The sequence below is a fragment of the Oncorhynchus tshawytscha genome, linkage group LG25 (assembly GCF_018296145.1).
Source record: "Oncorhynchus tshawytscha isolate Ot180627B linkage group LG25, Otsh_v2.0, whole genome shotgun sequence".
Lineage (NCBI taxonomy): Eukaryota > Metazoa > Chordata > Actinopteri > Salmoniformes > Salmonidae > Oncorhynchus > Oncorhynchus tshawytscha.
This window is the reverse complement of record NC_056453.1, coordinates 2,291,410-2,314,878: the sequence shown is the minus strand read 5'-3', so window position 1 is coordinate 2,314,878 and position 23,469 is coordinate 2,291,410. Positions and strand designations below refer to the sequence as shown.

The window sequence follows — 23,469 nt, the reverse complement described above, 5'->3', positions numbered from 1 at the left end:
TGACCAGAGTACCTTCTTCCATATGTTTGGGGAGTCTCCCACATGCCTTTTGGCGAACACAAAATGTGTTCGCTTATTTTCTTTGAGTGATGGCTTTTTTTCTGGCCACTATTCCGTAAAGCCCAGCTCTGTGGAGTGTACGGCTTAAAGTGGTCCTATGGACAGATACTCCAATCTCCGCTGTGGAGCTTTGCAGCTCCTTCGGGGTAATCTTTGGTGCCTTTGTTGCCTCTCTGATTAATGCCCTCCTTGCCTGGTCTGTGAGTTTCGGTGGGAGGTCCTCTCTTGGCAGGTTTGTTGTGGTGCCATTTTCTTTAAAACATTTTAATAATGGATTTCATGGTGCTGTGTGGGATGTTCAAAGTTTCTGATATTTTTTTATAACCCAACCTTGATCTGTACTTCTCCACAACTTTGTCCCTGACCTGTTTGTAGAGCTCCTTGGTCTTCATTTTGCCCCTTGCTTAGTGGTGTTGCAGACTCTGGGGCCTTTCAGAACAGGTGTATATATACTGAGATCATGCACACAGGTGGACTTTATTTAACTAAATGATGTGACTTCTGAAGGTAATTGGTTGCACCAGATCTTATTTAGGCTTTATAGCAGAGGGGGTGAATACATATGCACAAACCACTTTTCCGTATTTTTTTTTCCACTTCACCAATTTGGACTATTTTGTGTATGTCCCTTACATGAAATCCAAATAAAAATCTATTTAAATTACAGGTTGTAATGCAACAAAATAGGAAAAACGCCAAGGGGGATGGATACTTTTGCAAGGCACTGTAGCTATATCAGTTCTACCTAGCATCTATTCAAATCACATTTGATTGTTTACATACACATATTTAGCGGATGTTATTGCAGGTGTAGCGAAATGCTTGTGTTCCTAACTCCAACAGTGCAGAAGTATCTAACAATACACACGTCTAAAGTAAAATAATGGAATTAAGAAATATAAAAATATTAGGATATGCAATGTCAGTGGCATTGACTAAAATACTATACAGTAGAATAGAATAAGGAATCTTCTGGCGGGGGTGCCCCGTCTGAACGTTAACTCATTGCATGAGGTATGGTTTTGGAAACATAGGTACGTATCTTTCATATCAGCGATAATTAAGTTAAAATACATTTGAAAAAAGGTTAAATTACTACACACCTTTTTATATGGCTAGGATTATTGTTCCCACATGCCCATATCTCCATGTTACAGCGCACCATATGTTCCTAAAATTGTATCTCAAGCGTTGATTATTGACATTTCTAAATGTTAACAGAGCGTCGGGATTGTAGTTCAATGTCCCACCGGTAGCGGGGTTTATAGTTGAGAACCCTATTGATAAGGCGGAATGCCTTGTTAATGCCTTGTGTTCGCAAAAGCAAATATAACATTAGCTAGCTAGTTATGGTAATCTATTCTGTAGCTTAAATATCCATATCATTAAATGTGTCAATACAAAAATAAGGTCTGCCAAAGCGAAACCTGATAAAAATGTATTTATATGAATGCTGTACAATCAGGGGCCTGTTTATTAGGTACACCACCCCATTCACATGGTTCGCTCCTACAGACAGTGAGTCACGCTGCTTGCTATTTAAAGCAGACAGACGGGTATTGAGGCATTCATTCACTTTTTGAATGAACGTTATAGGTCACTCGTTTTGCCCATTCTAAGTTTACATTGAGCGTGGTATGATAGTATATCAAATGGCCGGCCTCCTGGGCTTTTAATGCATGACAGTGTCCAGGGTTTACCGAGAATGGTGCGACAAACAAAAAACAGTCAGCGGCAGTCCTGTGGGTAAAAACTGCTAGTTGATGAGAGGTCGAAGGAGAATGGCAGGAATCATGCAAGCTAATAGGCGGGCCGCAAACAGACAAATAATGTCGCAGTACATCAGTGGTGTGCAGAACGGCATCTCGGAACGCACAACTCGTCGGTCCTTTACACAGATGGGCTATTGTATTGAAATTAATAGCCAACTAGTCAGTGACAACAGCGTGGAGTTTGTGACAGCAACTGTAAGATTATTATAGACACTGTCCTGGAATTTCCTATGATCTTCTATGTAGAAGAACCCCTTAACTTCTAAAGATGCTTGTGTAGCTTGTGAGCATCATATAGTAAAACATGTTTCCACGTGTGTATTTGAGAGTCTCAACTATTCATAGATAGCTTTAATAGTTTGTAGCTCAAACCATTGACTGTACAGACGTTTTTGTAAAAAAAGATCCGGCCTGAGCCCCTTCGGGATCCGCCCTTGTCTCACAAACACTGCTCTAGCTTAGCCGCTGTTAAATCACACAGACTAATGTTAAACACACAATGTTGTAAATCACGCTGGTGCAACGGTGGGACTCACTGGATTAAACCTATATTGGATGTCAAAGACTGTCAGTCCTTGTATCTAGAGCACTTTCATTGAATTTAGAATAGATTACATTTCCCTGACCCCATCCCTCAGCTGTATTCCAAGTGGCGGGGATTCTGTTTTTGTTTTGTTTTTCAAATCCTGGAATGTAGCTTTAATGAATAGGCCCAACTGGAGCCATGTAAGAAATATAATTGATGTTATGTCTGTTTATATAAATTGGCTGATGTTTTGGGTGTGTGACATAGATGGCGGCAGAAGAACCTGATGTTACTGCGCTAGAGGGAGAAGTCGAGGAGCTTGAAGATGTAACAGATGCCAAACCTGACCGAAAGGGAAGATTCCTCCTCTTTGGATTGTGAGTACCTTGTCCAAAAGACATGAGGTGCATGTTTCAACAGTCTTACCCTGGCGGAGCTATACACTACATGCAAGGACTCACTAGAATCATATTTTGAAGCTACACATAAACAATGGATTTAAGCTATACAATCTTAAATTTGGGGTTTTAAGGTAGGACAGTGGTACTTAACTCATAAGGCATTTATAATATTAAGATATTATGCCTGTCTAGGCCTGTAAAATTAACTATAAAAACATGAATGAAATTCAATTAACAGACTTTTTGGACTGATATTTAACTGAGTAATCATTTTAAAATCTATATTTAATTGTCGACCAACAGCCAGAATCAAGAACAGCCTATTAAAAAAAAGTAAGAAGCATAACATTTAAGAGTGTTAATGTTCAGACTATTGAAAGTCTGTTGGTGGAAATTTAAAAAAGTATATATAATTAGTGTTTCAATAAATTAGTGAAGGAGGAAGAACCATGTGTGATATGTGAATTCCCCCTCAACTAATTTTCACCACAAGGGGGTGCTACAAACCTTATCTACTGCTTTCAGTGCAGGTTACGTGCAATTAAACAGACCTGTGTTCAAATACTTGCATATTTAAGTATTTGTATTGTAAATACTTATTTTCTGTGTATTTGAGTATTTTCAAATAATGTGGATGAATCAACTACAGTACTTCTAGGCCTAGTTGAAGTACTTTGAGTCATACAATTAGAACCCACACATGCATACAAAATCATGTAAGTGCATGACTGTCTGAAAGAGATGCTGCAGAGTTTAACAAAATACTTTTAAGCCAGTAGTTTTGAAAGTAGCGCTAGAGCCAAAAAGGGTCCTCAAATTGTGTACAACGTCACGTGTTTTCACGTCATTGTTCTCGAGCCATGCAGAGCGTGCAATAAGAGAGTAAAAACATTTTGTCTTTTCAAATCAGTAGACTAAATGACAATTTACAAAATGAAGCAAGATATTTTGTTTGCTGGCCAGGGCCTAATTGCCTTCCATGAGGGAATGTGATTATGTACATTTATACAATGGAAAAGTTATACTTTTTATGTTTGCATCAAATACCCTACTCCCCGGTAGGCTGTCATATTAAAATAAAAATTTGTTTTGAACTGACTTGCCTAGTTAATTAAAGGTTAAATTAAAATTTTTAAAAAGGTGCCAGACGCACTGGTTTGTGTCGAGAACTGGAACGCTGCAGGGTTTTTCACACAAGTTTCCTGTGTCTATCAAAAATGGTCCACCACCCAAAGGACATGCAGCCAACTTGACACAACTGTGAGAAGCATTGGAGTCAACGTGGGCCAGCATCACTGTGGAATGCTTTTAACACTTTGTAGAGTCCATGCGCTGACTAATTGAGGCTACTCTGAGAGTAAAAGTCCACTTCATGCTCAATGGAGATTTTACATTTTAAAATATTTTTCAGTTTCACATAACTGAAATGCATTAGGTCAGTAACTTTTATGATAAACCTTAAGTCATCTCACAGCTACACTAACACAACACTCGTATAATCTACCTGGGGTATTGAAATCTGGGCCTAGGTTTGTGGCACATGCACAGATTGTTATTTGGAGATTTAGAAAATGGGAAAAGAAACCATGGAGGGCGAACAGAAAATAACCCTAAACTTTGGCATAATTTAAAATAAAAAAAATGGATGTACCAATCCCAGATTGCACCTTTTAAAGCCTTAAAATGTTGATGGTGTTTTATTTGCATAAATAATATGCTATGTTGACGGAATGTTTAAGATTCAGTTAGGCCAAATTTTTTACGACAGTCCATCATTACTTTCAGACATGAAGGTCAGTCAATACGAAACATTTCAATAACTTTTTGAAAGTTTCTTCAAGTGTAGTCGCAAAAACCATGAAGCGCTATGATGAAACTGGGTCTCATGAGGACCGCCACAGGAAAGGAAGACCCAGACTTACCTTTGCTGCAGAGGATAAGTTCATTAGAGTTAACTGCACATCAGATTGCAGCCCAAATAAATGCTTCACAGTAGGGATGGGCGATATGGCCAAAATCTCATATCCCGATATAGTTCATTTCATATAAAGGTACATATTGATACAGCACATTTTCTGTAAATTCAATGAATAAATAGTTTATATAAAATGACCACATGTAAAGGCCTATTTCTTACATTTTGAATTATACTCAACAAATAAAATGTACTTACTCGTATTTGATTATGTCTCATTTTATGTAGAACCTTTGTGCAAATTTTCAATTAAGCATGTATCAAAATATTAATGTATAAAATCTAAAAAGGTCAATGGAAAACACTTAAACTATAGTTACAAACAACATTTAGGCCTAATATATATATATATATATATATATATATAAAATATTTTTAGGGGGGGTCTTGCCTGTTTTGCAAGTTATTTTGGCATTAATATGTGTCACATTTCAATTTGCGTTTGGTACCTTGGGTTGAGTGTTAGCACCAACTCACAAAACCCCCGTTTCCTGACAGTGTGAATCTGGGCCATGTCTTTGCAGATGTACGTAACGGCAGCTGTTATCTCCTTCCATCTTCGTGATTCTTTGCCATATGGTTTGCCACGGGCAAAAGCCTCTTGCAACGTTCTGAGTCGGGGGTATGTTTTGAGCCCTTGACTGTACTTTTTTGGGTCTCATCTGTAGACTTTCTCCGTACTGTTACACATGATTCTTGCGTAGGTGGTAAAAGAGGTTAGTGGTGTTAGGAGTCTGTTGTCAGGACCAGCCTGCGACATATTTTGCAGAGGATGATTTTCTGGTCCATGTCAGACTTTTCATACCCAAACCACATCCATGTGACCGAAGTAGCCCCTCTTTTAGGTATGAGCTCCATGTCTCTGTGTCACGTTCACTCTCCTCCATGTTTGTTTGTTGCAAATCTCCTTCCACAAGGCACGTGTGGAAGAACACAAAGCGTTGTCCAATTGACAAAAAATATTGCCGTAAAGAGTGTGATTTGCGACACAATGAAACAAACGATAAAAAAACATCTATTGTTTCATATTATGCTCTCGTTTATTTTGTTATGTTGCAAATCACACGCTTTACGGCAATATTTTTTGTTAATTGGACGACGCTTTGTGTCCACACGTGCCGAGTGGAAGGAAATTTAGCTTTGCTGGTGAGACTGTCTGATTTATTTAGAATTCAAGACACACTTAACCAGCATGTCTACCACAGCATTCTGCAGCGATACGCCATACCATATTCTTTGTGCTTAGTGGTACGATAATTTGTTCTTCAAAAGGACAATAACCCAACACGCATCCAGGCTGTGTAAGGGCTATTTGACCAAGAAGGGGAGTGGAACATTGGCTAATCCATAAGGAATCACCAAGTACTCGTAGTGGCCAGACATTGTGCTGAATGCCGTTCAGATTGTAGGCACTCCGCCAGGTCCAGTCCGGTGAAAAACCAGGCCCCACGGAGTTGTTCGATGGCGGCCGGGAGAGGGTAGCGGTACTTGGTGGTGATGAAATTGAGACCTCTGTAGTTTATGCACGGACGTAGACCTCCCTCTTTGACCACGAGGAAGATGTGGTGGGGCAGTTGAAACCCTGTTGGAGAGCCTCCTGGATGTACTCTTCCATAGCCTTGGTTTCAGCCACCGACTGGGTAGACGCGGCTGCGCGGAGCAGTAGTTTCTGCTAGCAGGTTGATGGCACAGTCCCAGGGGTGATGAAGAGGGAAACATGTGGCGCGGGTCTTGGAGAAAACCTCTCAGAGATCCTGGTTAACATCTGCGATGTCGGCCTGGAGGGTAGCCACAGGACTCTCAACTGACGTGGAACCACCGGGTAAGGGAAAGCAGGTCTTCCGACATCAGGGTGGATGGTCACGGTGCCGTCCCTCAGCCCTTGTGGACCCCTGGTTGGGACGCACTGGACACCGTTGAAGCTGGTGCCCCTCCTGACCGCAATAGGGACAGAGCCCCAGCAATCTCCGACAATATCGCTCTGCCACGGTGAGGTGTGTGGACCCTACCTCCTTGGGTTCAGGCTTTGTCTCAGGAAGGCCAAAGGAGGAGAGCAAGATGCGATGGAGGTGCCGACACTCCCGAAGAACATTATCCAGATGGACGGCCATCGCGATGAGTGTTTCCAAGGAGAGGTTGTCTCGACACACCAGCTCCGTCTGGATCTCTTCGCGCTGTCCTCTTCTGAATAGGGTGCGGAGTGCCGGCTCATTTCATACGCTGGAGGCTGTCATGGTCCGGAAGGTGAGTGCGTACTCTGCAGCGGTCTAGACAAAGGTACCAATTTCCAAACACCTGAAGGTACCACGTTCATCTGTACAAACAATAGTATGCAAGTATAAACGCCATGGGACCATGCAGCCATCATACCGCTCAGGAAGGAGACGCGTTCTGTCTCCTAGAGATGAACGTACTTTGGTGCGAAAAGTGCAAATCAATCCCACAACAACAGCAAAGGACCTTGTGAAGATGCAGGAGGAAACAAGTACAAAAGTATCTCTATCCACAGTAAAACGAGTCCTATATCAACATAACCTGAAAGGCCGCTCAGCAAGGAAGAAGCCACTGCTCCAAAACCGCCATAAACGGTTTGCAACTGCACATGGGGACAAAGATCGTACTTTTTGGTGGAATGGCCTCTTGTCTGATGAAACAAAAATATGACTGTTTGGACATAATGACCATTGTTATGTTTGGAGGAAAAAGGGGGATGCTTGCAAGCCGAAGAACACCATCCCAACCGTGAAGCACGGGGTGGCAGCATCATGTTGTGGGGGTGCTTTGCTGCAAGAGGGACTGGTGCACTTCACAAAATACACTGCTCAAAAAAATAAAGGGAACACTAAAATAACACATCCTAGATCAGAATGAATGAAATATTCTTATTAATTCCTTTTTTCTTTACATAGTTGAATGCTGACAACAAAATCACCCAAAAATGATCAATGGAAATCAAATTGATCAACCCATGGAGGTCTGGATTTGGAGTCACACTCAAAATTAAAGTGGAAAACTACACTACAGGCTGATCCAACTTTGATGTAATGTCCTTAAAACAAGTCAAAATGAGGCTCAGTAGTGTGTGTGGCCTCCACGTGCCTGTATGACCTCCCTACAATGCCTGGGCATGCTCCTGATGAGGTGGCGGATGGTGTTCTGAGGGATCTCCCCCCAGACCTGGACTAAAGCATCCGCCAACTCCTGGACAGTCTGTGGTGCAACGTGGCGTTGGTGGATGGAGCGAGACATGATGTCCCAGATGTGCCCAATTGGATTCAGGTCTGGGGAACGGGCGAGCCAGTCCATTGCATCAATGCCTTCCTCTTGCAGGAACTGCTGACACACTCCAGCCACATGAGGTCTAGCATTGTCTTGCATTAGGAGGAACCCAGGGCCAACCGCACCAGCATATGGTCTCACAAGGGGTCTGAGGATCTCATCTCGGTACCTAATGGCAGTCAGGCTACCTCTGGCGTGCACATGGAGGGCTGTGCAGCCCCCCAAAGAAATGCCACACCACACCATGACTGACCCACCGCCAAACCGGTCGTGCTGGAGGATGTTGCAGGCAGCAGAACGTTCTCCACGGCGTCTCCAGACTGTCACGTCTGTCACGTGCTCAGTGTGAACCTGCTTTCATCTGTGAAGAGCACAGGGCGCCAGTGGCGAATTTGCCAATCTTGGTGTTCTCTGGCAAATGCCAAACGTCCTGCACGGTGTTGGGCTGTAAGCACAACCCCCACCTGTGGACGTCGGGCCCTCATACCACCCACATGGAGTCTGTTTCTGACCAGACACATGCACATTTGTGGCCTCCTGGAGGTCATTTTGCAGGGCTCTGGCAGTGCTCCTCCTGCTCCTCCTTGCACAAAGGCGGAGGTAGCGGTCCTGCTGCTGGGTTGTTGCCCTCCTACGGCCTCCTCCACGTCTCCTGATGTACTGGCCTGTCTCCTGGTTGCGCCTCCATGCTCTGGACACTACGCTGACAGACACAGCAAACCTTCTTGCCACAGCTCGCATTGATGTGCCATCCTGGATGAGCTGCACTACCTGAGCCACTTGTGTGGGTTGTAGACTCCGTCTCATGCTACCACTAGAGTGAAAGCACCGCCAGCATTCAAATGTGACCAAAACATCAGCCAGGAAGCATAGGAACTGAGAAGTGGTCTGTGGTCGCCACCTGCAGAACCACTCCTTTATTGGGGGTGTCTTGCTAATTGCCTATACTTTCCACCTGTTGTCTATTCCATTTGCACAACAGCATGTGAAATGTATTGTCAATTAGTGTTGCTTCCTAAGTGGACAGTTTGATTTCACAGAAGTGTGATTGACTTGGAGTTACATTGTTGTTTAAGTGTTCCCTTTATTTTTTGGAGCAGTATATATGTCATTATGAGGAAGGAAAATTACGGGGATATATTGAAGCAACATCAAGAGATCAGTCAGGTAGATAAAGCTTGGTCGCAAATGGGTCTTCCAAATGGACAATGACCCCAAGCATACTTCCAAAGTTGTGGCAAAATGGCTTAAGGACAACAAAGTCAAGGTATTGGAGTGGCCATTACCAAAGCCCTGACCTCAATCCCATAGAAAATGTGTGGGCAGAACTGAAAAAGCATGTGCAAGCAAGGATGCCTACAAACCTGTCTTAGTTGCACCAGGTCGGTCAGGAGGAATGGGACAAAATTCACCATACTTATTGTGGGAAGCTTGTGGAAGGCTACCCAAAACGTTTGACTCAAGTTAAGCATTTTAAAGGCAATGCTACTAAATTCTAATTGAGTGTATGTAAACTTCTGACCCACTGGGAATGTGATGAAAAAAAAAAGCTGAAATAAATAATTCTCTTCTATATTTCTGATATTGCACATTCTTAAAATAAAGTGGTGATCCTAAAACAGGGATTTTTTACCAGGATTAAATGTCAGGAATTGTGAAACTGAGTTGAAATGTAGTTGGCTAAGGTGTATGTAAACTTCCGACTTCAACTGTAGGTTTGTTCCCCACTTGCATCTGTGACCTTTGTAGTTTTAACCATGAACTAATCCACTGTGCCACAGGACTGGAGCTAACGTGTGTCCTCATACTTTTTACTTTCACCAGTCCTCTTCATTTCATGTCAAGTTTAGATGTTTCGACTTCCGTACAAATATACAGTACCAGTCAAAAGTTTGGACACCTACTCATTCAAGGGTTTTTCTTTATTTTTACTGTTTTCTACTTTGTGGAATAATAGTGAATATATCAAAACTACTGAAAACTACACACTGAACCAGCATGGCTTCCAAAGCATTCTGCAGCAATACGCCATCTCATATGGTGTTGGTGGGACGATCATCACTATCACGACCCAACGCACCTCCAGGCTGCTTAATGGCTATTTGACCAAGAAGGAGAGTGATGGAGTGCTGCATCAGATGAGATGGCCTCCACAATCACCCAATCCTAACCCAATTGATGAGTTGGACCGCAGAGTGAAGAAAAAGCAGCCAACAAGTGCTCAGCATATGTGGGAACTCCTTCAAGACTGTTGGAAAAGTATTCCAGGTGATACTGGTTGAGAGAATGCCAAGAGTGTACAAAGCAGTCATCAAGGCAAATTATGGCCACAGGGACACAATCAAGGCAAATTACTTTGAAGAATATAAAATATATTTTGATTTGTTTAACACTTTTTGTTAACTTTTTTGGTTATTCTACAATGTAGAAAATAGTTAATGATGATTGGTGTGTCCAATGTTTTGATACTGTATATTAACATGAACTTATTGCTTGCCAGATTGTGGTGACGTGTCAATAGATATATGCAAATATCTACTAAGACATAGCAGTGAGACTTGAAATTCTTATCCTTTGTGTATAGATCAACTCCATCCTGGTGGTGCAGTGTGCTAAGTACAGGGCTGGGAAGTAGCAGATCACAAGTAAAATCTCATTGATGACCTTCCTCAAGAAAGATGTAACTAAGTTTGGGCAATAGCCTAATAAATATTATGATGTAAGTGAACTCAGCAAAAAAAGAAACGTCCCTTTTTCAGGACCCTGTCTTTCAAATTTCGTAAAAATCCAAATAACTTCACAGATCTTCATTGTAAAGGGTTTAAACACTGTTTTCCATCCTAGTTCAATGAACCATAAACAATTAATGAACATGCACCTGTGGAACGGTCGTTAAGACACTAACAGCTTACAGACGGTAGGCAAATAATGTCAAAGTTTTAAAAACCTAGGACACTAAAGAGGCCTTTCTACTGACTCTGAAAACACCAAAAGAAAGAAGCCGTGAACGTGCCTTAGGCATGCTGCAAGGAGGCATAAGGACTGCAGATGTGGCCAATAAATTGCAATGTCTGTACTGTGAGACGCCTAAGACAGCGCTACAGGGAGACAGGATGGACAGCTGATCGTCCTCGCAGTTGCAGACCACGTGTAACAACACCTGCACAGGATCGGTACATCCGAACATCACACCTGAAATCGGGACAGGTACAGGATGGCAGCAACAACTCCCAGAGTTAAACCAGGAACGCACAATCCCTCCATCAGTGCTCAGACTGTCCGCAATAGACTGAGAGGCTGGACTGAGGGCTTGTAGGCCTGTTGTAAAGGCAGGTCCTCACCAGACATCACCGGCAACAACGTCGCCTATGGGCACAAACCCACCGTCGCTGGACCAGACAGGACTGGCAAAAAAGTGCTCTTCACTGACGAATCGCGGTTTTGTCTCACCAGGGGTGATGGTCGGATTCACGTTTATCGTCGAAGGAATGAGCGTTACACCGAGTCCTGTACTCTGGAGCGTGATCGATTTGGAGGTGGAGGGTCCGTAATGGTCTGGGGCGGTGTGTCACAGCATCATCGGACTGAGCTTGTTGTCATTGCAGGCAATCTCAACGCTGAGCGTTACAGGGAAGACATCCTCCTCCCTCATATGGTACCCTTCCTGCAGGCTCATCCTGACATGACCCTCCAGCATGACAATGCCACCAGCCATACTGCTCGTTCTGTGCGTGATTTCCTGCAAGGCAGGAATGTCAGTGTTCTGCCATGGCCAGTGAAGAGCCCGATCTCAATCCCATTGCTGGGACCTGTTGGATTGGAGGGCGAGGGCTAGGGCCATTCCACCCCAGAAATGCAGGTGCCTTGGCGGAAGAGTGGGGTAACATCTCACAGCAAGAACTGGCAAATCTGGACATTGCAGTAATGTTTTCAGAACCACTTCCATTATCAATACTGTATGTTCTTAGAACATTATTGGTAACAGCATAACATTAAAGAATAACTAACTCCCTTGGAGTGTTTTTCGGTCTTAAGAATGGCAGATTTGCTACAATATGTTGGGCAGCATCCATAGACATAATGGGAGGTTCCAATATTGTTTTCTTATAACCACTCATTGTATTCTGGCAATATCTGAAGTATATTGAGGGAACATTTTTGGAACAGTCAGAACATCGCTCTAACTTTGAGAGTATTATAGGTATGTTCTGTGCTTGTTGTTATAGGTGTCTTGGATGACATCTCCATCAGCATAAGCAAAACATTCCAGTAATGTTTTCTCATAACCAATTTCATTGAATCTAGGCATGATCGCTGAAGTATGTTTAGGGAATGTTTTTTTTAACGTCATGTCCTAACATCACGCTATAACTTTGAGAGTATTGTGGGAATATTCCCTGCTGGTTGGTAAGGGTGTTTTGAATAGCATCTCCATCAGCAAAACACTTCAATGATTTCTCAGAACCACTTCTATATCTCCCACTTTTTTTTGCTGAAATTATGTTTTAACAACATCACTGGAACATTGTGTTATAACATTCCATGGTAACCTAATAATACACTTAGGGGAATGTTCTGTGGTTATATATGAATGTTCCAAGGATAGCCTATTTAATGTCAAACGTTTTCTTAGTAAAAAAAAAAGGTGTTATCAAAAACATTATTGGGATGTTAGGGTTTGATCTAACTAGAAATGAATGGGAATGTTCGCTAATGTCCTGGGAATGTTCCCGGCTTGCTGGGTAGCTATCTGCGTCCGCATTGTGTCCGTCTCTGTCATGTTATTTTTCAAGAGCACAATTCCCGCTCACATTTAAGCCCTGAATACTGAAATTCTTGTTTTATTGTGAGGATTTTCGGTCTATAGAGCACCCCTCTCCTCTTTCAAAGTGTCCCAAAAAATCTACCATGTTACCCAGACCTAGTGCTGTTCCCTAGACTACCCCACTTATGGATGTAGCTAGTCTGCTGTTTATAACCATACACTAACCTATAGTCTGTTATACAGTTTGACCACATATACAGGAACTACTAATAACCATACAGTATAGCTTGTTAATAATCATGTGTGTGTGTGAGAGAGAGGCTGATTCTGTGCTTGTCAGCAGCCATAAAGGCTACGTGCTGCCCTGCCTGACCCCCGCAGAGTGTGCAGGCTAATTTGAATAGGCCTTTAGAAAACTCTGGTTTGGTGTGGTGGCTGCTGACTCAGGGAGCTACAGTGCGCCTCCCCAGTGCACGCAGGCCAAGTTCAGTGTCTATAGAGTATAGAGAGCATGTCAGGATCCTAGTGCACACCAACCGCTCCGTACGCCCCAAAAAATCGACACCTCGAGGTTTAGAGAAGTCAAAAACAACTAAAAAAGGAGCGAGACAAGAGGAGCAACGTATTTCAGATGCAGAGTGGCGTGGCGCTTAATGAGGAACCCAGGTAAGGGACCCCTCCCACCCCCACAGTGCCACAGAGGCAGGGCTCTTTGCCCACTCTCGGACCACTGCTAGGCATTCTGGCACCATGAGGGAGGGGGTGGGGGGCTATGGAAAAGTTCTGGATCACATGTGGGGTATAGTATGGCCTGTTTGGCCATTTTCTGTGTCTGCGTGCATGTGAGCGTGCATGTGCGCATGTGTCTGAGTATGGGGTTCCATTGTTGCAGTTCTTGGGTAACCTGATGACTAGGCTCTTCTAGAACACATGCTGATATTGTGAGCCCAATGGGCTACTGTGGCCTATCTATCTGGATGGGTCCTTTAAAGAATGGAAATATGACAGATCTGTGAGAATTGTCACTCGGGAAGATTTACTCTGTCGGGGACATACTTTGATTCACTTATGACTTCTTAATACCCGAGCTAGCTGAACATGTTGTAACTTTATAATTCACCTGCCAGTGGATTACTTCAACAGATTTGGCCATGACATTAATGCCTCATTTGAAAATGTACGTGCTCAATGGTCTCTGAGTAAGTGGTTCAAGGATGTTTTTGATTCTCATGAATTCTGTGTGTTTGGATGACTTTTTGGCATTCCTGATTTGTTGAAGTCAGCAGAATGTTTTGAAAAATGTTAGCTTGTCTAATGTTGAAGTAATCAAAGGAGTTGTCAAGTTAGCCTTTTCTCAAGGAAGCAGGGCATTCTCTGGATTACCTACTTCCCCAGAAATAGCCTAGAGTAAGAATACCGTTTTTACGGATGTCTCGGTCTGATAGGTCTGATATTTTTAAATCCTTGGTTTTATGTTGAATACAGTGAGGGTCAATAATGTATATATTTTTCAGTAGCATGTGTGTCATGTCTAATGACTTTAAAAGTGGCATGTATTTTCTTTAAGAATGCCCTGTGTTATGTGGGTACTGTTTGAAGGTGTACTGTTCTATCTAGTGCTTAAAACCTTTTTTAAGATTCACTCTTTGAAAGTGATGCCAAATTCTCTTTGCAGAGGAATTTTGTTGAGTTGTTTACCAGAGGTTATAGATGTAGGCCTGTCCAAACAGGTTGGTCTGTTGGTGCCAGTAATACAAACCATAAGTCAGTCACTATAATACATTTGATGTAACTTTACCTGAAACATTTGTCCAGGTACCAATGGATACCTATGTGTGTCGTCTTTGTCATCACTAGCAGGCTTCCACCGGTTACGTAGCCCTGCACCTTGAGGCTGCTGCCCTATATACATAGACTTGGAATCACTGGCAGGCTTCCACCTTGAGGCTGCTGCCCTATATACATAGACTTGGAATCACTAGCAGGCTTCCACCTTGAGGCTGCTGCCCTATATACATAGACTTGGAATCACTAGCAGGCTTCCACCTTGAGGCTGCTGCCCTATATACATAGACTTGGAATCACTAGCAGGCTTCCACCTTGAGGCTGCTGCCCTATATACATAGACTTGGAATCACTGGCAGGCTTCCACCTTGAGGCTGCTGCCCTATATACATAGACTTGGAATCACTAGCAGGCTTCCACCTTGAGGCTGCTGCCCTATATACATAGACTTGGAATCACTAGCAGGCTTCCACCTTGAGGCTGCTGCCCTATATACATAGACTTGGAATCACTGGCAGGCTTCCACCTTGAGGCTGCTGCCCTATATACATAGACTTGGAATCACTAGCAGGCTTCCACCTTGAGGCTGCTGCCCCATATACATAGACTTGGAATCACTAGCAGGCTTCCACCGGTTACGTAGCCTTCCACCTTGAGGCTGCTGCCCTATATACATAGACTTGGAATCACTAGCAGGCTTCCACCGGTTACGTAGCCTTCCACCTTGAGGCTGCTGCCCTATATACATAGACTTGGAATCACTAGCAGGCTTCCACCGGTTACGTAGCCTTCCACCTTGAGGCTGCTGCCCTATATACATAGACTTGGAATCACTAGCAGGCTTCCACCGGTTACGTAGCCCTGCACCTTGAGGCTGCTGCCCTATATACATAGACTTGGAATCACTAGCAGGCTTCCACCTTGAGGCTGCTGCCCTATATACATAGACTTGGAATCACTAGCAGGCTTCCACCAGCCTTCCACCTTGAGGCTGCTGCCCTATATACATAGACTTGGAATCACTAGCAGGCTTCCACCGGTTACGTAGCCTTACATAGACTTGGAATCACCTTGAGGCTGCTGCCCTATATACATAGACTTGGAATCACTAGCAGGCTTCCACCTTGAGGCTGCTGCCCTATATACATAGACTTGGAATCACTAGCAGGCTTCCACCGGTTACGTAGCCTTCCACCTTGAGGCTGCTGCCCTATATACATAGACTTGGAATCACTAGCAGGCTTCCACCTTGAGGCTGCTGCCCTGGAATCACTAGCAGGCTTCCATAGACTTGGAATCACTAGCAGGCTTCCACCGGTTACGTAGCCCTGCACCTTGAGGCTGCTGCCCTATATACATAGACTTGGAATCACTAGCAGGCTTCCACCTTGAGGCTGCTGCCCTATATACATAGACTTGGAATCACTAGCAGGCTTCCACCTTGAGGCTGCTGCCCTATATACATAGACTTGGAATCACTAGCAGGCTTCCACCTTGAGGCTGCTGCCCTATATACATAGACTTGGAATCACTAGCAGGCTTCCACCTTGAGGCTGCTGCCCCATATACATAGACTTGGAATCACTAGCAGGCTTCCACCTTGAGGCTGCTGCCCTATATACATAGACTTGGAATCACTAGCAGGCTTCTACCGGTTACGTAGCCCTGCACCTTGAGGCTGCTGCCCTATATACATAGACTTGGAATCACTGGCAGGCTTCCACCGGTTACGTAGCCCTGCACCTTGAGGCTGCTGCCCTATATACATAGACTTGGAATCACTAGCAGGCTTCCACCGGTTACGTAGCCTTCCACCTTGAGGCTGCTGCCCTATATACATAGACTTGGAATCACTAGCAGGCTTCCACCTTGAGGCTGCTGCCCTATATACGTAGACTTGGAATCACTAGCAGGCTTCCACCTTGAGGCTGCTGCCCTATATACGTAGACTTGGAATCACTAGCAGGCTTCCACCTTGAGGCTGCTGCCCTATATACATAGACTTGGAATCACTAGCAGGCTTCCACCTTGAGGCTGCTGCCCTATATACGTAGACTTGGAATCACTAGCAGGCTTCCACCTTGAGGCTGCTGCCCTATATACGTAGACTTGGAATCACTAGCAGGCTTCCACCTTGAGGCTGCTGCCCTATATACATAGACTTGGAATCACTAGCAGGCTTCCACCGGTTACGTAGCCCTGCACCTTGAGGCTGCTGCCCTATATACATAGACTTGGAATCACTGGCAGGCTTCCACCTTGAGGCTGCTGCCCTATATACATAGACTTGGAATCACTAGCAGGCTTCCACCGGTTACGTAGCCCTGCACCTTGAGGCTGCTGCCCTATATACATAGACTTGGAATCACTAGCAGGCTTCCACCGGTTACGTAGCCTTCCACCTTGAGGCTGCTGCCCTATATACATAGACTTGGAATCACTGGCAACTTTAATCATGTTTAAATAATGTTTTACATACTGCTTTACTCATGTGTATATAACGTATTCTATTCTACTGTATTTCAGTCAATACCACTCTGACATTGAGCAATCTAATATTTATATACTTCTTAATTCCATCATTTGACTTTTAGATGTGTGTATTGTTATATACAGTTGGAGCTAGGAACACAAGCATTTTGCTACACCCGCAATAACATCTGCTGAAGGTGTATTTACATTTTTTTACCTTTTATTTAACTAGGGAGTCCGAGTGTGACCAATAAAATGTGATTGAATTAACCTTTTTTTTTCTCTGTCCCTATGGCTCAGTAAGAAGAATAAGGATGGCAAGACGCGGGAGCAGGACTACTCCTCTGAAAGCCATTACAGAATCGTTTCACCAACATTCCAGTATAAGATGAGCCATCAGCGAGTGGGCAAGTGCATCATAATCAACAACAAGAACTTTGACGAAAAGACGGGTATGGCATCACCTTTTATGTTGACTTGGATACATGGTTGTCTAACACTTTTATATTATCCACACTGCTTTATTAAACTTATACAACACTAATATATTTATGTAACACAGTTACTCTTTATAAGACTGTTCATTTCCACTCAGGGCTCCAGACTGCGACCATTTAGTCACATTTTGCAGCCCTTTGACTTGGCTTTGAATTGGTCACACGGGTGCAAGCCCCACATTCTACCTGGTCACCTCAATCAGAACATTCCATTTTTTGGTCAAACATGAAGGTGCATTAACGTCATGATTCCTGTAATGAAAGTGTCTGCCCTGCCACTGTGCCTGTTTCACTGGGGCCGGTTGCTGTAATGCGGGAGCCTCGCACATTCTCTCTCTTCACCCCCCCTCGTGCACCCCGAAAAATGCATTCTGATTGTGTAACATTTCAAAATGCAATTGCGGGACAAAACGCTACTTTGGAAGTTAACTACCTGATAAAGAGAGGAGGATCTCAGCTTTCTGAAACTCTATTTTGACAGTAAAATATATATATTTTTAAATACAGGATTGTCAACTCAATTCATGACAATCACTGGATTATGTTGCATATCGAAATTTCTTGAGTCATACATTGCTGATTGGACATAGTATTCAATAAATAAGTTGTTACGTCTAACATCTCAGTATTCTATGACACATCTTGAAATACTTTTTAATGACTTCATAAGGTGATTACTCTTATTGTTTCTATTGAGTGACGCTGCAATTTTGTTTATTTTTGGGTGCGACCAAATTATGGGCTCGTGCCACCAACTGAAAAAGTTAGTGGCACCAGTGCCAATAGGGGAAAATGTTAGTCTGGAGCCCTGCCATTTGATATAGTTTGATTTTAGTGGCCACTATATGGCCAGTATAACACTGTGTAAGCTATACTCTGTACATGTAGAGTACAGTGAATGCTGTTCATATTATCTGTCAGGGATGAATGTACGCAATGGCACGGATCGAGACGCAGGCGAACTGTTTAAGTGCTTTAAGAGCCTGGGCTTCGACGTCTGCATCTACAACGACCAGACGTGTGAGAAGATGGAGCGTCTTCTCCGAGAGGGTGAGTAACACACTGAGTACATTATTGTCCGTACATCAGTATCTATTCTAGTGGCGACTTCAGTGAGAGTACCCTGTCTCACTGTCACCCCCCCCTACAGTTCCAAGTATCTATTCTAGGGGCGACTTCAGTGAGAGTACCCTGTCTCACTGCCATCCCCCCTACAGTTCCAAGTATCTATTCTAGGGGCGACTTCAGTGAGAGTACCCTGTCTCACTGCCATCCCCCCTACAGTTCCAAGTATCTATTCTAGGGGCGACTTCAGTGAGAGTACCCTGTCTACTGTCATCCCCCCCTACAGTTTCAAGTGCATACATTTTCAAACAGGGCACCAACACCATCACATTCTCTTTTAGTGCTGTTTAGGGCTGACCCAATTCAGTCGACTGGTCGATTGGCTGTTGGTCAAGATTTCTTTAGACAAGCAGTAGGGGGAAAAAATGATTTATAATACTGGTGTACAAGACACCACTCAGACAGGCGTGAATCAGAGAGGACTGATCCATTTGTGGAGTCCATGGGGATGGCACAGTCCATCAGACTAAAACATGTGCTCCTGAAATGATATATGGTTATATTATGTAAGAACAGTGGTGCAACACTAATGTGACATTATTTTATAACAAATGCACTTTCTCCCGCGTTGGACAGTGGTCGGTTCTGAAACACATCAGTGCGCTGTTGAAATGGTGCCTTTTCCTAGACCATGTTGCTATGTGCATAATAGCCAAGTTAACCAGGGGAGGCAGCAGTGGAGTTAGATGAGAAAACAGTCCTTGCCTTAATTGTCTTTGGAAAGTGAGGAGAGAGGAAACCCCAACATAATTAGGTCTATAATCAACAGCCTAACTGTTAAATGTGCCTGGCTTTATACATCATCCATAGACAGTTGCAGTCGGAAGTTTGCATACACTTGGGTTGGAGTCATTAAAACTCGTTTTTCAACCACTCCGCATCTCTTGTTAACAAACTATAGTTTTGGCAAGTCGGTTAGGACATCTACTTTGTGCATGACACGTCATTTTTCCATCAATTGTTTACAGACAGATTATTTCACTTATAATTCACTGTATCACAATTCCAGTGGGTCAGAAGTTTACATACACCAAGTTGACTGTGCCTTTAATTAAACGGCTTGGAAAATTTCAGAAAATTATGTCAAGGCTTTAGAAGCTTCTGATAGGCTAATTGACATCATTTGAGTCAATTGGAGGTGGACCTGTGGATGTATTTTAAGGCCTACCTTCAAACTCGGTGCCTCTTTGCTTGACATCATGGGAATATCAAAAGAAATCAGTCAAGACCTCAGAAAAAAAATTGTAGACCTCCATAAGTCTGGTTCATCCTTGAGAGCAATGTCCAAATGCCTGAAGGTACCACGTTCATCTGTACAAACAATAGTACGCAAGTATAAACACCATGGGACCACGCAGCCGTCATACCGCTCAGGAAGGAGACGCATTCTGTCTCCTAGAGATGAACGTACTTTGGTGCGAAAAGTGCAAATCGATCCCAGAACAACAGCAAAGGACCTTGTGAAGATGCTGGAGGAAACAAAGGTATCTCTATCCACAGTAAAAACGAGTCCTATATCGACATGACCTGAAAGGCCGCTCAGCAAGGAAGAAGCCACTGCTCCAAAACCGCCATAAAAAAAAGCCAGACTACGGTTTGCCACTGCACATGGGGACAAAGATTGTAGTTTTTTGAGAAATGTCCTCTGGTCTGATGAAACAAAAATAGAACTGTTTGGCCATAATGACCATCATAATGTTTGGAGGAAAAAAGAGAGAGGCTTGCAAGCCGAAGAACACCATCCCAACCGTGAAGCACTTCCAAATTTGTGGCAAAATGGCTTAAGGACAACAAAGTCAAGGTATTGGAGTGGCCATCACAAAGCCTTGACCTCAATCGTATAGCACATTTGTGGGCAGAACTGAAAAAGCTTGTATGAGCAAGGAGGCCTACAAACCTGACTCGGTTACACCAGCTCTGTCAGGAGGAATGGGCCAAAATTCCCCCAACTTATTGTGGGAAGCTTGTGGAAGGCTACCCAAAACATTTGACCCAAGTTACACTCAATTAGCATTTGGTAAATTGTTTATGTTAACTTCTGACCCACTGGGAATGTGATGAAAGAAGTACATGTTTTACTAGGATTAAATGTCAGGATTTGTGATAAACTGAGTTTAAATGTATTTGGCTAAAGTGTATGTAAACTTCTGACTTTAACTGTGCATCTACAGAAATAAGACAGATCCTGCTTATGTTGCCTGTTTTAGTATTTGTTTAATAGCCTACTGAGTCCTTGAGCAACAAGTCTAATGTAACCACATGTCAGATAAACAATTTCACAAATTCAGCTGTTTTTAATATTTGTTATGCTGTAATAAAGTCTAGTTTTTTCCCCTCTGGTGTTGCTTAGAATTGATTGTGTTTACACTGTTCCAAATGGGTATTTATTATTAGTATTATTATTATTATTATTATAATAACCCTCCTTTTTCCTTGATCATCTCCTTATTTTATGATGATGACATTACTTATTATAATATATTATAGTGATTTATTATAATGATCATCAGTAGGCCTATGAGCGCATCCTGTTTAATCCTGTCTTAATACTGGAATTAACTTAGGCCTATATCAATCAATCATTTGAGTCATTCATGATTTGAAATGCAATCAAGCATTTTAGTTTTAAAATAAAATAACAAAGTGACCTATTGAATAATTAGCGTAAACAATAAATAGGCCTAAACCGGTCCATTTCAGAATTTGCATACACGACTGAATGCGACTACAAACAGTCTTTGCTGTGCTAAAGGTTTTACAACAAAAAAACGTTACAACAGACTCTGGTACACTTATTTATTTTGTGTTTAATTGATAAATTATATTGTAACCTAACAGCACCTGTTTGACAAGCACTCAGCGCTGGCTCCTTACTTTATTTTTCTTGATCTCCAGTATTTTCCACAACGAGTCACATTTACTCCCTTTTTAACGCCTGAGCAGCCAGTAAACATTCCCCCGTTTTGAGTTTATTCATGTCTGCATCCGTTTTGCTGTCACGTGTTCAGAGTTTATAACCAATTTATTGATGTGGTTATGATAGGCTATAGGTCAGGCCCTATTGGTCACGTGCATCCGATGTGTACACCTGTCACGCAAAGAGAGCAAGGGTTGAGGGAATAGGGAATGTTTTTTGGATTTCGGTAACAACTTTTCAGTCCGAAAGGCTGTAATTATGTTGCAGCTTCAGCAACATGGGATACACACTGATGTTCTGTGGTGATCGCTACAGCAGGGAGGAGAGAGAGACAATGGGTTCTAGTCAGTCACTCACTGCCTTTAAAAATATATTTTTTTAACCACAGTGCTTTTTAACACAGCGCTGCAAGTCTGAGCCCGGCACAATCAAATCAATTGCAGTCGGACTCCCTCAAGTCATTTGTGTGTCTTAATTATGTAATCAAACAGTTTGCTTAAAGCATTAGCTTTTTTTTTAAACACAAAGGATGGAAAGATATGGAAAGACACACATTTGAAAATGTGGGCCAGTCGATTGGTCGAAAGAACAGTCGATTCTTGATTGACCACGATTTTTTTTTCTGTAACCTTTTACTTACTTTTTATTGACATCCCACATAAATAAGGGTGACAATAAATAGGAAACTGGGAATGGCAATGCATTTCAAACGTTTATTTAACCCTAAAAGTGTGTGTGTGTGTGTGTGTGTGTGTGTGTGTGTCCTAGCCTCAGAGGAGGACCACAGCGACAGCTCCTGCTTTGCTTGCATCCTGCTGAGTCACGGTGAGGAGGGTATGATCTATGGCACTGACGGAGCCATGCCCATCAAGAGCATGACCTCACTCTTCAGGGGTGACATGTGCAAGAGTCTAGTGGGCAAGCCCAAACTCTTCTTCATCCAGGTGAGGGCCAAAGCCAACACTGGGCTGGGCAGCTTTACAAAGCCCAGGCTTTTGTTCTAGCTAGGCTTGATTAAAGCATTTATTGTTGAGCTTAGCTTCTTAAACGTATAGAAGAGGTAGATGATTAATCATGGTTAAATATTGTCAGTTGGCACCTGGTTCGAACCAGAACGTGAAAGGTTGTCTAACCCTAGAATACAAGATGCGGATTTTCTTTTTCATATGTTTTGAGATTTTAGAATTGATTTGAGGTGAAGATTATTAGGTCATATGGCAAACTAGATAGTTTACCCAATGTCTGGAAGTGAGCTGTGCAGTGTTTTGAAATAAAAGGACTTGTAAATCATTTATGGTGTTCCACAAGGCTAAATTACAGGACCTCTTATTTTTAGAAATGTATATAGATTATGGTTATCCCATTTATATGCAAGGTGACTGTTTTTCTTGATGGACAGATTACTAACTATACAGCCATATTTGTAGAACTTAATAAGACATATTGCCCTTTTTACTAGGTCCTTGAAAAGATATTCCTGATCTCAACTTTCATTTGATTCACCAGGCTTGTCGAGGTTCTGAGTTCGATGATGGCATACAGACTGATTCCGGGCCCCCCAATGATACCCTGGAAACGGATGCAAATCCCAGGCACAAGATTCCTGTCGAGGCAGATTTCCTTTTTGCCTACTCCACCGTGCCAGGTAACCCACAGCATTCTTGTACATTTCCAGCTAAACTAGTTCGCCCGCTCCTAAATGTTCCTTGCACTGATAGTCTGACAGAAATCCCACAGCCACCATCTCTACCTCACACCCTGGTTGTTCCAATCAACCATGGTAGCTGGTAATGCACATCCACTATCCAGTTGTTTCCATAGTGTTTGTTACTGTGTGAGAGAATCTGTCTGTGCACTTGTAAAGTGTGTGAGTGTGTGTGCGCGCATCAGTGCCA

General features: G+C 42.9%; 1 protein-coding gene across 2 annotated transcripts in view; it reads left to right on the top strand.

Moving 5' to 3' along the window:
• Positions 1-23,469, top strand: part of casp7 (caspase 7, apoptosis-related cysteine peptidase) — a 31,166-nt gene that overhangs the window by 4,032 nt on the left and 3,665 nt on the right. For both annotated transcript variants that reach the window (XM_024387347.2, XM_024387346.2), the window contains exons 2-6: positions 2,626-2,735; positions 17,336-17,487; positions 18,454-18,582; positions 22,343-22,518; positions 23,081-23,219. In XM_024387347.2, the coding sequence (XP_024243115.1) occupies positions 2,626-2,735; positions 17,336-17,487; positions 18,454-18,582; positions 22,343-22,518; positions 23,081-23,219 (706 nt within the window). The remainder of the gene's footprint in view (positions 1-2,625; positions 2,736-17,335; positions 17,488-18,453; positions 18,583-22,342; positions 22,519-23,080; positions 23,220-23,469) is intronic.